Raw genomic sequence first — 14,691 nt, forward strand, 5'->3', positions numbered from 1 at the left:
AGTAAAAAGAGCGCACAATTACATTCAAGACTTCCTAACGAATAGGGAGGCTACCCTCACTTTGGGGGAACTCATGTTCGAGGTGAGGGGCATTAGCAGTTTGGGTACGCCTCAAGGCTCCGTGATATTGTCCATGCTCTTTAACCTCATTATGATAGGATTGCTGGAAAAGCTCAGACATTTAAGGAATCAATCGCTGCTTATGCGCAGATGATGTTACAGATCCCACAAGGCGGTAATGGAGAGACAGAACAGAAATTACAGGAAGCAGTAGGTAAAGTGGAGGAGTACCTTACAGGCATGGGGCTTGAATGCTACCCAGAGAACTCGGAACTCCTCCTTTACAGACCCACCCTCAAGGGCAGGCCACCCAAAGGATACATCAAGGAGAGAGAGAGTACAAGGAGATACAAATTCACACTAAGAATGGTGGAGCCATCCCCATCGTTTAATGAATTAGGGTCCTGGGACTCAACACTGAGTCAAAGGGAACTAACGGCAAAACTCTTAGAAAGATAGTGACCAAGGTCAATAATGCAGTTAGGCTGATCAGGAGAATCGCACACAAGTATCAAGTAGTGAAGGAGGCTGGCATTTTTAGGCCTATTCACTCTTTTGCTATTAGCCACATCATTTACTTAGCTGGTTACCTTAACTGTTACAATGCAGAAAAGGATAAAATCATCAATATGCTCATAAGGAATGCTTTCAAGCAGGCCCTAGACTTGCCTGAAAGCACCAGCACAAATTAATGCAGCTGGGCATGCATAACACCTTAGAAGAATTGATTGAAGCTCAGCAGATAGGTCAGTTAGAAGGACTCGACAGCCCCCTAACTGGCAGAAGCATACTCGATAAATTATGAATAAATTACAATAACCAGCAAGGACCTAAGGTTACGTTGGGCAGAGAGATCAGGAGCAAGATTGACATTTCAAATTTTCCCAAAAATATGCACTCAGAATTCAATCGGGGCAGGAGAACGTGTAGAGCTAAGGCTCTACTCAAAGCCTATGACAATGATGACGAAGCGCTATTCGTGGATGTCTTCGAATATTCTAATCACCAAGTGCTTACAGCACTAGCAATTAATACAAAGCGAGAAAGCGTATGCACGTGTTCAGTCAAAACTAGGGTCTCTGAGGTTGCAGTCCTAGGTGGTTGCCACCACTCTGGCTTCTCCCAAATATACATAAATACATTACTAGCGACTCTCAATTGGCTATACAAAATTATGCCAAAGGACAGATATCAGTTGAAGCTGCAAGAATTCTAAACAGTAAAGCCAAACTCGTATCTTCTGAGGAATTTTACAAGCACATCATCTGGTTCCCAGCTCATACAGTGAGCAAATCCACCACCACCCCCAATCTTAAAGAGTCTGCCCATCGTGTTGCACAAGGACTCATTAACCGTGCCTGATTAGGGGGTCTCTGGTCAAGGAGGAGATGGATTGGAAGGACAGGGCTGCTCTCTTCTCATTCAGTAACAAGTCAAGGCGTATATATCCACCTCCTAGCCCAAAATTGGACAGGTCTGAGGCGGTTGACTGGACGTGCCTTCAAACCAGAGCTTATATATACACGAACCCGGTACATCTTAAACCGCATGTTTCCAGAATTATACCTTGAGGCCTAATGTAAATAATGTGACGGTAGAGGAGCCACCCTAGAGCATATACTCTGGGACTGCGAAATAGTTCAGAAGAAAATTGCAGTCCTCCTGGATGAACTAGGGGCATGGTGGAGAGTCACACTGACCAGTTCAAATCTCCAGGACCAAGTTTGAGCAATCCAGCAAGCCCGGGAAGCTATCGAGGGACGGGGTCTCTCAAAGCCTCTTAAAGTGCATGTCTGGAACTTGAAAACCCCACAGCAGGAGAGTGAGCGACACCAGTGCTCAGTGCTGGTTTCTTTTGTCTGTACACTGCCTTTTTCAGGCCTTATCCTAGCTTTCATTTACCCATCAGTTTGCTTTCTCCTCCTCCTTTTTATCTTTGCTTATCTTATGGGGACTTCATGCCAGAACTTCCAGCACTTCTGGTGCTTTTTGCTTTGTCAAATTCTTGGTGCACAAACGTTAAGTTCATATGATTCATGCCAATGTTTGTTTGTAAAATACCTAAAAAAGTAAAGCTGGGAAACAAGAATATCACTATAGTACAAGAAATTTGCAGCAAGGCTGGATATCTCCAACATAATTTTTTTTTCTCTAGTACAGTAAAGTTACCTGTAGTGTTTATGTCATAAAAGTTGCTGTAACAAAGAAAAGCAGCATGGGATGCTGCTGTGTACCCTTAAGAGCTTTTGCAGCTTCTTGAATGTTCTTGAATACCCTTAAACTTGTGTCTCTGAAACCTGTATGAACTCTGACATAACATGTTTATAAAATGCATGGCAGCCAACCAGGCTGTTGAGCATGCGGAATTATTTTCATTACTGAAATTCAGAAACCTGTAATGAAATTTGCATTTAAGTTTTCAGCTGTTGGTATGACTTTGTTAAAATGAAATTTAACTACGGCATCCTGCACTTGTCACGAACAGAAGTGCATCGTTGGGCAAGACTGCTTGCCCAGGCTGGGCAAGCTGTCTCTAAAAGCACACGCTGTTCGTTAATGCAGTTGTGCTGTCATTTTGTAAACAGTACGTACATAAAAAAAATTCTTTTCTTATGGTGGTAGTATTATGAACCCTAGTTACTGGCAAGTTTTATGTAACATCTGCCAGATAATCAACGCTTTTTTTGCCACACCTAAGGAAAGCTATCAACTCGCTCGGAAGCTTTTACCTTGCTGTCTGCAATTTTCAGGACATTGCAGTGTGTCTAAGTAAAACTTAAAACTGGAGGTGACATCGAAACTGGTTTCCAGTGCTTCTGGCAATTGGCTACAAATTGATCTAATTGGCTCCACTAGTACATCCTGTTATTCTTCAGCCACATAAGCTTTGTTTTAGTCCTTCATTGGGTCAGTTCCTCACGGTAAAGGTCAGTGGCCAGCCTTTTTCTTGGCCATCTGGTGCCTTGCACACACTTTGCAGTTGCCTCCAGAAGCCTTTTGTCCAGTGTGATGGGTGACAAGCCATATTGCACAATAAAGTTGTTAGCTCCCCTCTTTGCTGACACATTCCACAAGACTTGAAGTAGTGTGCGTGCCTGACAAATGCCTGTGTGCATACCTGGGAGTTCAAGAGGTGAAGGTAATTAAGTTGTGTACTTCAAGGATTCCTCCGCACTGGCCAGCAAACAAAAGTGGGGGACCTTGAAAAGTTCTTAAAACGCGATCTATTTGTGGGCACAGTGGTACGATGACCCATCATGTCCGCTGGCTGGCATGCACCAGTGGCGTACCTTTTTCAGGAGGGGAAATGTCCAAAGTATATTGTCATTAGTTGCTGTTGTAAGCACTGTCAATATACCAAATAGCCCTTTACTTTCTTTTTCCATGGTAATTTTCTTCCTTACTCTCTCTCCTTTTTGTAGCTGCTCCCTCTGGTTGTCATTTGTCAAAGGTGTGGCCAGTAGAATTCACTCCTTTTCTTCCAACAGCCCCAAATACTATTCCCTTTTCTTTCTTTTTCCTTTTTTTTAAAGGAATTCGACACCTCATTTAAAATCAACAAGCTCGGGGACCCACAAGTAGCCACTGCACAGCACTTTTTGTCCCTGCTAGATAGGTATCATTGTGATGAATTTTACACTGATACCTCAAAATATCACAAATATTTCTTATGTACCCTTGGGACTCTTTGTCAGTGTTAATGCACATGCATAATAACGGAGAGGCACACGCAATAAAGGGAAATATTTCCAGCCTAACCTGCAGCCTTGTTCTCTGCATTGAGGCATAGGTTAGCAGAAATTATTCTTGTAGCATTGGCAGTCCCGTAACAGTTGCCGAGGGGAGAGTAAGTCATGAGACCTGACCCCATCTGTTCATGCTGCACTTTTATTTTTATTTCCCATCATTTTAGTCTGACCTAGGATGTTATCTAATTAATCCTTTAATCAAGTATGTTATGTGTTTTAAACTTCTTGATGCCCACATAGGCCCTATACATTTTTAAAATTTATTTAACCCATGACAGGCTGTTTCAATTAAATTCTTCATTCTTAATTTCTTCTAACCCCAGTCAAGTGTGAATACAAACTTGATGGCACTCTTTGGCCTAGACGCCTTTGTGCCATAAAACACTACAGATGATCTTTTTATGCAGCGAGATTCAAGCTGACTCAAATACTGTAGCCTGTATGTGGCATGGTACCCGCTTAAAGGGGTTCTGAGCCAATTATTGTTTTGTAATTAATTCATTTGTTAATTAGGCTTATTTAACTAAACTGATAAATATTGACTTTAGGGAAGAAATTGGGTTTCCAAGTTCGAGAGCGTCTTCAGAAACCCCCATTGCATTATTTGCGATAAAGCCAGCCAGTCGGCGCGTGTGATGGTGCAAATTGTAGCAAGCACTTGGACCAAGAAACCACTGCCAATTTATTGGCCTACTGCTGCAATGGAGCCGGTGAGTCGCAGCCACAGCTGATTTCGTTCACTCAAACCACAGTTGAGAGCAGCACGATCGCAGTGCATGAATGCGCTAGTCACGTGTTTTTTTTTTATTTCGCGGGCTTTCTTTGCAGCTTGTAAAAAATTTACTACGCGTGAGACTTTCTTTATCGCAAATAATGCAATGGGGGTTTTTTAAGACGCTCTCGAACTTGGAAATATCATTTCTTGCCTAAAGTCAATATTTAGCAATTTAGTTAAATAATCCTAATTAACAAATTAATTACAAAATAAAAAATTGTCTGTAGTGCGCAAGATGGCTGTCAGCAATATGCAACTGATTTCACTCGCCTGCCTCTAATTTTATATTTTTAAACCCTTTGGCTAAAGATAGCTGGGACACCCGGTATATGCTTTCCCTTGCTTTCTTTTCATCCTATGTGTCCCTTGGACAATATGGTGTTTATGTTACTGCTTACTGCCTATCTCTAACAGCAGTGCAACTTAGTAAAGGCAGACACACAAGGCATTATCAAGATGTAAACAAGGTTAGCTTGAATGCTGTACAGGGCAAAATAATTTATTCTACACAAAATTAACCAAAACTAATACATAAGGCAGTTTTGAGAAACCCAAAAATCATGAGCGCAGCACTCGGGATGGAGCAAGCGCTCTGGTGGCTTGCAGTTGGCGACGATTTCCTTCACAAGTTCATGCGAAACCTCTGCTTTCTTATAAGTTGCCTTAGTGCACAAAAAGGCAGCAAACAGCATTGGTGGAAAAGCTGTTTTGGCAAACTAATAAGCACTTCGGTATAGTGTTGAATGTACACCCGAGAGCAAAAGTATACGGACCATTGCCGTCTGCACCATCTGCTGCTGAGAGCATTTCTCTGACAAATTCAGTCAGAGTAATGCTCTCGACAGCAGGCGGCTTAGACAGCGATTTCGGCTCGCGCTTCCGTGGTTCGTATACTTTTGCTCACGGGTGTACATCCATATCCCATATTATGGCATTATTAAATGAGATATCAGAATTGTCTTCATGCATTGCAATAATTAATGGGGTTTCACATATCAAAACCACAATATGATTATGAAAGACGCCATAGCAGAGGGCTCCGGAAATTTCAAACACCTGGGGTTCTTTAACATGCACCTATATCGAAGCAAACGGGTCTCTAGCATATCACCTCCATCGAAATGTGCCTACGTGTGGTGAAGATGTCCAGACAGTTCTGTACTGCTAATGCACGAAATTTCTCGTAGATAACTACATGTTAAGTACTAATATGAATGCCATTTAAATTACAACCATGGGCTCTGCTCTTCATAACCTACAGGGTTGCAAGGAAGGTCCCCACTACAATAGCAAATTATTAATCAGCAGTTACTACCTTTGCCTTTATCCTTCTCCTCCTCCTAACCAACGGTTCAGTAGAAGAAAAAAAAAAACTGGCAAAAACACATTGCACCCTCCACGAGATACATAACAAACTAATGAAAAGAGTAAACGGAGGTGCACGCGAATGCATCAGCTAAGCCCCTACATACTGCTCATGTTTACCACCTAGGGAGTACATGTTGATGAAGTGACTTTAGCATCAGCTACATAGGTTGGCTATTGCCACTCGGTTCACCTCCATGAAGGTAGTGCGCTTTATATGTTTTGGTTTCAGTTCAACTAGCAAGTAGCAAGACAGCTCTTTTGCACTACGCTTTCAACAAGTAAGCACAAGACCACTTTCGGTACAGCTGTTCCACCACTGATATTTCTGCTTTATCATTACAAAGCACTTTGTGAAGCTCATAAAAACTACTACGGGCTGGAAGTTCAATGAGAACTTACAGTTCTGACAAATCTCGTCTGATAAACTTATTTTGCTCGGTGTGCATCTACTTTACCATTGATATGTGCACCTAATTTTTCTGTCCTTTTGGCATGACATTTGCGAACCTTTGCAATGTTCTGCATGCCTGCCTCCCTCCCTCTCAGTGTGTGTGTGTGTGTGTGTGCGCGTGCGGGGGGGCTAAATTTTTTTTTCATTCAATGTGGTTGAGCAATTTCCACATCTTATAAACACTTTACAGAGCTTTTTGCTTACATTTAATAATGCAGTGGACCAAAAGCCAAGCGCGCTCCAGATATCGACTTGTACTTGTGTACAGTGTATCACAACGAAACATAAATGCCTTAGTTGCATGTGTCGCTCTTTTCAACATGCTGACATCCACACTTTTTATTGGGCAATTTTATCGAATATTACTGGTATGTGATTGCCTATTCTATGTAATTAGCAATCATTTTGTCTTTTGCTGCTGCACATAACCTCACCTGTTTGAAGTGAGAAATGCATGTGTGGTGTACATATGTGCATAAAAATGAAAAGGTTTGTATACTACATCGGATGCTTAATTATGCAGTGCTCAAAGGGTGTTGAAAGTTTCACGTTGGGCTTAAAGTAAGATGCTGTAGGATTAAGATGTAGCGTAAATGACACAGGACATACAAGTGGGTGTGTGTGTGTGTGCGTGTGTGTGTGGGCGGGCACGCACGCGTTTTTGTGTCCTCTTATATCCTGTGTCGGTTATGGTACACTAGAGTCAAAGGCTATATTGTGAGATGCATGTGCAACTCAGTTCTGCCTATACGCATGAGCATATTCTGCCTTTACAAAAAATATTTAAATAATAATATCTGGGGTTTTACGTCCCAAAACCACGATATGATTATGAGAGACGCCGTAGTGGAGGGCTCCGGAAATTTCGACCATCTGGTGTTCTTTAACGTGCACCTAAATCTAGGTACACGGGCCTCTACCATTTCGCCTCCATCGAAATGCGACCGCCACGGCCGGGATCGAACCCGCGACCTTCGGGTCAGCAGCCGAGCACCGTAACCGCTATACCACCGCGGCGGACAACACACACACACACACACAAAAAAAATTCCATATCTGCAAACCTACCAATTCTAACTTAAAATTTTGTAATTACCCCACACACACATACCAGAAGAAGGGTGAACAATCACGCATAGGTGCTATTCAAGTTTGCCCTGAACACACACATTTTGGAAAATACATTTCTGTACTATTAATTATCTATATTTAGCACAGTGCAAAAGCAGCAGCATAACTGAAAGTACAGACTGACATGGAACAAACTTTTTATACTGCAGTGACAATGCCAATTTTGACTGCCACAGGAACTTGTCAATAGAGTGCCCGAAGATTATCCCTCTGATGTTGTTTCACAACCTCAATTCTACCGAGGGTATGAAATAAGAGTGACAAGAAAAGCGTTGAAAATGGTCCATGAATTTTTTTTTGCCGTAAAGCCACGAGTCCAAATTTGTAAACTTCATGAAAAATATCTGGAGTTTACAGATATGTGCTCCCTGATGTTGTGCATCGAGTCCCCAGTTGGTGTATTAAAGTGCTGCAAAAGCACTGAACAGCCGTGATAACCTGTGCTTTAATGATGAGCACAAGCCAATCCAGGGAAGGCCAAATGAAATACAAGTACTGGCACAAATGCAGTGCCTGAAGCAAGATATGTTTTGTGTTTACAGCACACCTGCTACACTTATGCTTTTTTCTGCTAATAAAACAACTTTCCATTGAAGGCACTAAATGTGTATGACGGTTTAGTCACCAATAGCCTGGTAACTTACAATCCTCATGACACTAACAAAAGCTTACTAAATTATCAATGCATTAATTTATTTAATCTTTCATACACTGCTAAATTTGTACAAACAATTGAACTACACTTTAAAGCGCACAAAAAAGTCAACAAAGTTATATTCGCTGAAACACAACAAATGCACACAGCTCCTGCCACAATGGAAGCAAATGCTATCACACGGAGAAGTATTTTTATTCGTACATATTTATATATCTGAGCGTGTGCATATAACTGCTACTAGCTGCAGCAAATATATTCTATTCAAAATTTACAAGCACAGCATAGTTTGCTTACTGTAGGAAATAAACTACGATATAGTAAAAACATTTTTAAATAACACAAAACTCTCACTTTGAACCTTGGCCCATAGTCCTGTCGGACAGTGCCTGAAGGCAGAAATGTTGAGCGCAAATGAACATCATAAAACCTGTCCTTGATAAATCCAAATATCGTTCAGTATAACATTCTCAATGCCAAGCACAATTAGTGTGCATGGGGCACTCACCTGCCAGTGAAGTTGTCAGCATTTACTGCCAACATTCTTGCAAACAATGATTCATTTTCTCATGAACAATAGGTTTTAAAAGGTGGAAGTGTACAGCTGTTCAGCAAAGAGGTACAGTCTGACAAATGCTGTGAAGATGATCACTATTAAACTTCTTATACTGCTTAGTAATAAACGAGCAGTTCACATTGTTCAGTCCACTTCTGGTAGGGCATTAATGTCGGAAACACTAATGCAACAACACAATCCTCAGGATTTACAGATGACCACATAAGTACTAGTCCAATTCTAGTGGGACACTGTGTCGCTGGTGGGCGAGCACTTTTGAGTTCTTCATTTTGGCCAGAGCATTGGTGAAGTCTTCCATGCAGATAGGCCGCAATGCATCGTGGAACGTTTCATCATCATCTGAACCTTCTTTTGCACCAGACTGCCGTGCATCATGGAACGTTTCTTCATCATCAGACACTTCTTTGAGTCCCCTGAGTTGGAAATTACAGAAATACAGCAAGGATTATTAAAAAAAAGCTTTTAAGTATTACTGCACAAGTAACAATGATTTTGGAAGCCTGGTAGCATGACATTTATAGATCAGTGCTAGTAAGGCACAGTACAGGCACTAGAATGTTGCAAGACTACCAGGCATGTCTAGCAGACTCTAGCTAGTCCACTACGAGCAACTTATGTTACAGTACTCAGCATCTTGAAGCAAGAAATGAAGTGATTGGTCTGCTGCAATCACAGTAAACTGTAATTTGGTGCCTAATTTGTTAAGATGGCATAACTTCTGCAGAACAGACTGTTGGGCTAGTTGGTTATCCATCAACATTGAAAGAATAAGCGCTAAAATTGATGAGCACAAAAAGGAGAACAGACAAAGGACTGGCGCTGCCTTTGTCTGTTCTCCTTTTTGTGCTAGTCAATTTTAGTGCTTATTCTTTCAGTGTTCAGGCATAACTTCTGCTTGACACACCAAACAAACTAACAAGTCAGTACAGCTAATGTTAACATGACAAACGTTTTTGTTTCAGGATCATCACAGTTAAATTTAAAACCATGTATTTCCTTCCATAACTTAACAAAGGAATGCAGTAGTACAGTTATGACTTAACAAAATCCACGTGCATTGCATGCATTTCAAGCTTTCATGACAAGAAAAAGAAAAAATACCACCCAACTCAATATTCATATGCACACCTCCTCCTTTCACATGCAAATAATGCATTGCTGCATCACCTGTCATTTCTGTACAGAAACATCACTGAGCTCCCTTCACTTATTCATGCATATGCTTTAAAATGCATCAGGAGCCGGTTGGAACATGAGGACACCAACCGAAAGTGAGCTACAAGAGACACTGTGACCATGGAAGGAATGCAGGTTTTTTTAAGAGTTGTCATGCTATACCATCGTCCACATTTTAAAACAAAGTTGAAGCAATTTCACTTTCACGGAATCATTAGTATATTGCTGTGAACAAAAAATTTTTAGCCTTGCAATGGGTCTGTAAAGATGACGCAAGTGTACCCTTGTCACTATTTACGGTAGCTGCTAGCACTATGCACAGTCAATGCCAAGGCTTGTAATGCCATAATTATCGCTGCTGTTTCTGATAAGAGCCTATTCCAAGGAGATGCTACTTAACAGTACTGTTCTAGAAACCTGTTAAGTATAACTGCTACTGCTAAATGCATAAAACCTTGGCTCAATGAAATTTGCCAATTTAAACTAAGTTTTGGCTTGTCATTCACTGCTTTAAATGAAGATCTAAACCCTATAAACCCAATAAAAAAAATACAGCCTATCATTATAGAATGCTGCATAATATAATGTAATAGATGTTTCTGCAAACTAGTTTCAGCATCAAGGAAGCAGATGTGTTATGTCATGATGCACTGGCTCACACCAATCCTGTGTCTGCTGCATGTGAGAGCCATGAAAACAAAGGTGCAAACTCATGTTCATCAGTATTTTTTAAAGAGCAACACCAACATTTCTAGTTTTGCTTTGTGCCATGCTATCACACTGATGTTGATGCATAGTCCAAGATTTCAAGACCAACCTTATTAATTACCAATCTTCATACAGACAAGAAAAATGTAGTTTCAGTTTCTACAACTTCAGAAACATGAGCCAGCACTTTATTAAGGAAGTTTTGTCACTGAAAGTATTACCTATATCAGGTTAAACTAGAGGCAAAAGCAATCAAGGAATGGACATAGCCAGAGCAGCTGCAAACAACATCGAAATATCTGGCTTTTTAAAAGTATCACAACTTTTTATTTTTGTTTTAGGGAAAACTTCACACAGGATGGTCACACTGCACATTTACTGTTATGAATGCTACATTTCCCCCCAAAGCTCTTCTTTTCACTGTAGTGACATTTCACTTTGCAATTACATTGCACAGCTTTTTGATCAAAGAAGAAAAAGCCACAACTACGTAGTAGCACTAAACGATGCACCAGAGAAAAAATTCAGATTAACTTACCCTCCGTGATGCTTTTCAATTCGCAGGAGATCTCGAACTCGGTAAAGAGCAGCATTACGGCACAATTCCCTTAAGTCACTACCTGAGAACCCCTCAGTGAGGCGTGCAATCTTTGTAATGTTCACATCCTTGCTTACCTGGAAAAGTAGAGCAACAATTTTTAAGTTTTCCTTGCTGAGCCTAATTTTCTACCTGTCCGAGTAGGTATCTTGCAGCTCACTCAAACAGAAAGTTATTTTGGAGAACAGAACTTAGTTTAGAGGAGAGAGAAAAAAAAAACACTTCCAGGCAATAATACCTGTAACAGCCAACTATATTTTTCACCAAGTTTATGCATGACATTCCAACTGCTATAGCAAATTACCACACATATTTACTCAATTTTAGTGCAAACATTGCAAGCAAAAAATTTCATACACGATACAAGTGAATAAGAACATACATACTACATAAGAGAATTAGATCACAAAACCAAAACGGCAACAATGAACCCCTATCATCATTTGGCGTTAAAAATCGCTGTAATCCAATCCAGTTGACACGTCACTGCAGCTGTTGGAGCTGCACTGGCATCAATGGTACCAGAGTCCTTTAATATTTTTCTTCTGGTCATAAAACACCAATGCAACGCTATAGGTGTGGTTCATATAGCGTCTGCAGTTGCTGCACCGCTGTCAGATCGGCGACCACCATTAGTGAACTGCTCATGCGATGTGCTGCTGTTTGTGGTTGTTTTGTAATTTGAAGCAGCAGCAATGCCTAACACTTGTTGTGTGCCAAGCTGCCACTTGAGTATACAAAAGCAACAACAAAAGAGTGTGTTTGGTTTACCAGGTGGAAGTGAGCCACTCTGCGACTAGACAATGCTGTGCTTCCCTTTGAGTCTAAGTATGTTCATGTATACCAAAAACATACGGAGAATTATTTGTGCAGATGTGTGCACTGTGAATGGAATCGTGTCCTTGACATGTGATCGACCAAAGCTCAGAGAAGGTGCCATTCCAAGGATTGTTTAAGTTTACTTTTCTAAGCCAAAATGACATTCACGTGCACCAACATGGCAATCACTGGCATTGTGTTAAGCCTCTGTTCATGATGCTTGCCGTTTAATACGACAGCGTGTGCTTACTTGTGGCGCAGTCATGCAGACTTGAACTCCTCAGTGTTATGAAATTCAAAAGAGTAAACACAAAAACTCGCACTTGAAAACTACAAATTGCCTACATCTAGCACGAGCAGTTCAAAGCCGCCGCTGCAATTAGTGCCAAAGTGGCTTGATGTTCAGAGTGCCTTTTTCTGCATGTGAAATTGATGCTGCAGAATAATCAAGCAATTAGCAAGAGAATAGCCATAGCGACCCGGTAGTGCACGGAAAAGCAGACTTCTTGGGCAAACGATAATTTGTGGGTCAACTACACTGTGTCATAGTGTACTGCATAGTTTAAGCATGGCTTTAAGCAACTACAGAGGGAGCAAGAAAAGAAACAGAGGTACTTGTATAAGAGAAGCTGCATCACTAGACAGGCAGCCTTGGTCGAACTATCGTAAACAACATATGACAGGAATTTTTCCAGGAGTATTCTTGACATGACAATCTATGATTGGAGCTAGTGAACAACTCACATGCTATATTAACCTTTTATCAAATTACGGAAATATAGCACGAAATGACCGTACCGCTCCTCCTTTCCTGCTCGTTGTGCTTAAGCCGCTACAAGTTCCAGTGACAGTGCGTCCCATGAACGACAGTTTCCTTGCTAACAATGCATAGGCTGAGAGGCAACAATGAGGCGTGATAACCCCCATAGTAATTTTTGGAAAAGCATTTGTGGTGTTGGAGTGCCTTCATTGGAATTACGGGTGGCAAAAGCACGAGCGGGAAGGAGGAACGGTACGGTAGGACTTCACTGTAATTCCATACTGTATTTCCGTAACTTGCTAAGGACTATTATTTGGTCAAGACTCATCCCTGTTACCGTATTTACTCGAATGTAACATGAGCTTTTTTCCCTGATTTTTGCTACCTGAAGTCGACCCTCGCATTACAATCGAATACCAAAACTACTGTTTTTTTCTTCCTGGACGCAATGAAAAGTCACCCCTTGCGTTACAATCGTGGTCGCATTACGATCGATTAAATATGGTATGTTCAGTTAGCGAACACAGTGAAAATAAAATCTGGCAGCACGTTACACACTTGGTAATACATTCAGTTATACAATTGGGGACCAGACTTCCTGCTAGACATAACGAGCCACAGTGTCAGAGAGACACATTAAATAACTGATATTCTCAGTTTATTCCAATGTTCCTCCCCGTCCACTGCAGCTTTCTGCGCCTCGCGTGGTTTCACACTGCCTCCGGGATCGGCCCACCTTTGACCGACCAACGATGTCAATGGATGACGTCATTGTGCAATGCCATGATATCACATGATGACGTCATGATGTCACGTCATTGCTCTCACGGAAAAAGTCATGTGGGTTTTTGGATGGGCCTTGCGAAGCCTCATGTCTCGCAAAGTCTCATGCAAGTCTCGTGGAGTGGATCGCCAACATAGTCACTTGTGGCTTTCGTTTAAAAAAGTGGCTGAAAAGCTTTTCATGGGAAACACACCCATGAACATGCAACCAGCCCTGCCAAGCACAGCACACTTGTGCATTTCTCCTCAAGGGGGCACCTCTTGCGGCAGCTTTTGGGCCAACATGAATCTTCGACAGCAGTTTCATGACCAGAACAAAAGTTTTGATGGGCCCTGCCAATAACAAAAAAAAAGAGACGCTTTACACTGTTGATAGTGATAAGCAGGCCTTGGTGTGAGACACCCATCGTCCACTTTGGCTGATATGCAGTATGTAAATTTACTTTTTCAAAAAAGAACAAATCGCCATTTTTATTTCTCTTACTATGAAAATATGGTGAATCAATTATCAAGGGACATCACATATTTTAAATTTGTAGCAGCAAAAATCAAGTAGTTAAAGAGAAAGGCAATTACAATATTGGATAGAATAGAGCAAATAAAATTATAAACAAATATGGTGCTATTCTGCAATTACGTTGACCTTGAAACTACTCCTAAAGAAAACTATAAATGCCAAAGGTAAGCAAGTTTGTCTGCTATTTCACCATACCTTGTCAATCCTGAATAAATAAAACATAAGTTGTAAACGTAGCTCTTAGCACAACTTTTTATGCACCCCGATTTTTTTATGAATGAAGAAAGCTGCAACAGGGAATCTTTTTCCTGCTTCTTCAATTAAATTTATCAAACATAAGATAGCTGCTGGGAAGCACACCTTCAACTTCGGTTGTTTTATACCCCTGTAACACGGGCACTGGAAAGTATTTTAAGCAAAAAGACTTTTCCCGAAAAAAAAAATCGCCAGGTCTGCATGGAACACACAGCACAGTCACAGCGAAAGCTGCAAGAGCGGCCTTTCTAGAGCCCGTAATCGACTCTCTTGGGGCAACTAATACAATCACACATGCAAGGTACCCAC

The 14,691-nt window shown here is 41.1% G+C and overlaps 1 protein-coding gene across 1 annotated transcript in view; it reads right to left on the minus strand.

Moving 5' to 3' along the window:
- Positions 1 to 8,866: 8,866 nt before the first annotated feature.
- LOC119401629 (outer mitochondrial transmembrane helix translocase) overlaps positions 8,867 to 14,691 on the minus strand; it is a 58,536-nt gene continuing 52,711 nt past the window's right edge. The window contains exons 8-9 of the mRNA XM_037668535.2: positions 11,189 to 11,325; positions 8,867 to 9,179 (exon numbers count right to left, since the gene is read on the minus strand). Coding sequence (XP_037524463.1) covers positions 8,975 to 9,179; positions 11,189 to 11,325 — 342 coding nt within the window. The 3' untranslated portion in view covers positions 8,867 to 8,974. The remainder of the gene's footprint in view (positions 9,180 to 11,188; positions 11,326 to 14,691) is intronic.

Source organism: Rhipicephalus sanguineus, chromosome 1 (genome assembly GCF_013339695.2).
Source record: "Rhipicephalus sanguineus isolate Rsan-2018 chromosome 1, BIME_Rsan_1.4, whole genome shotgun sequence".
Classification (NCBI taxonomy): domain Eukaryota; kingdom Metazoa; phylum Arthropoda; class Arachnida; order Ixodida; family Ixodidae; genus Rhipicephalus; species Rhipicephalus sanguineus.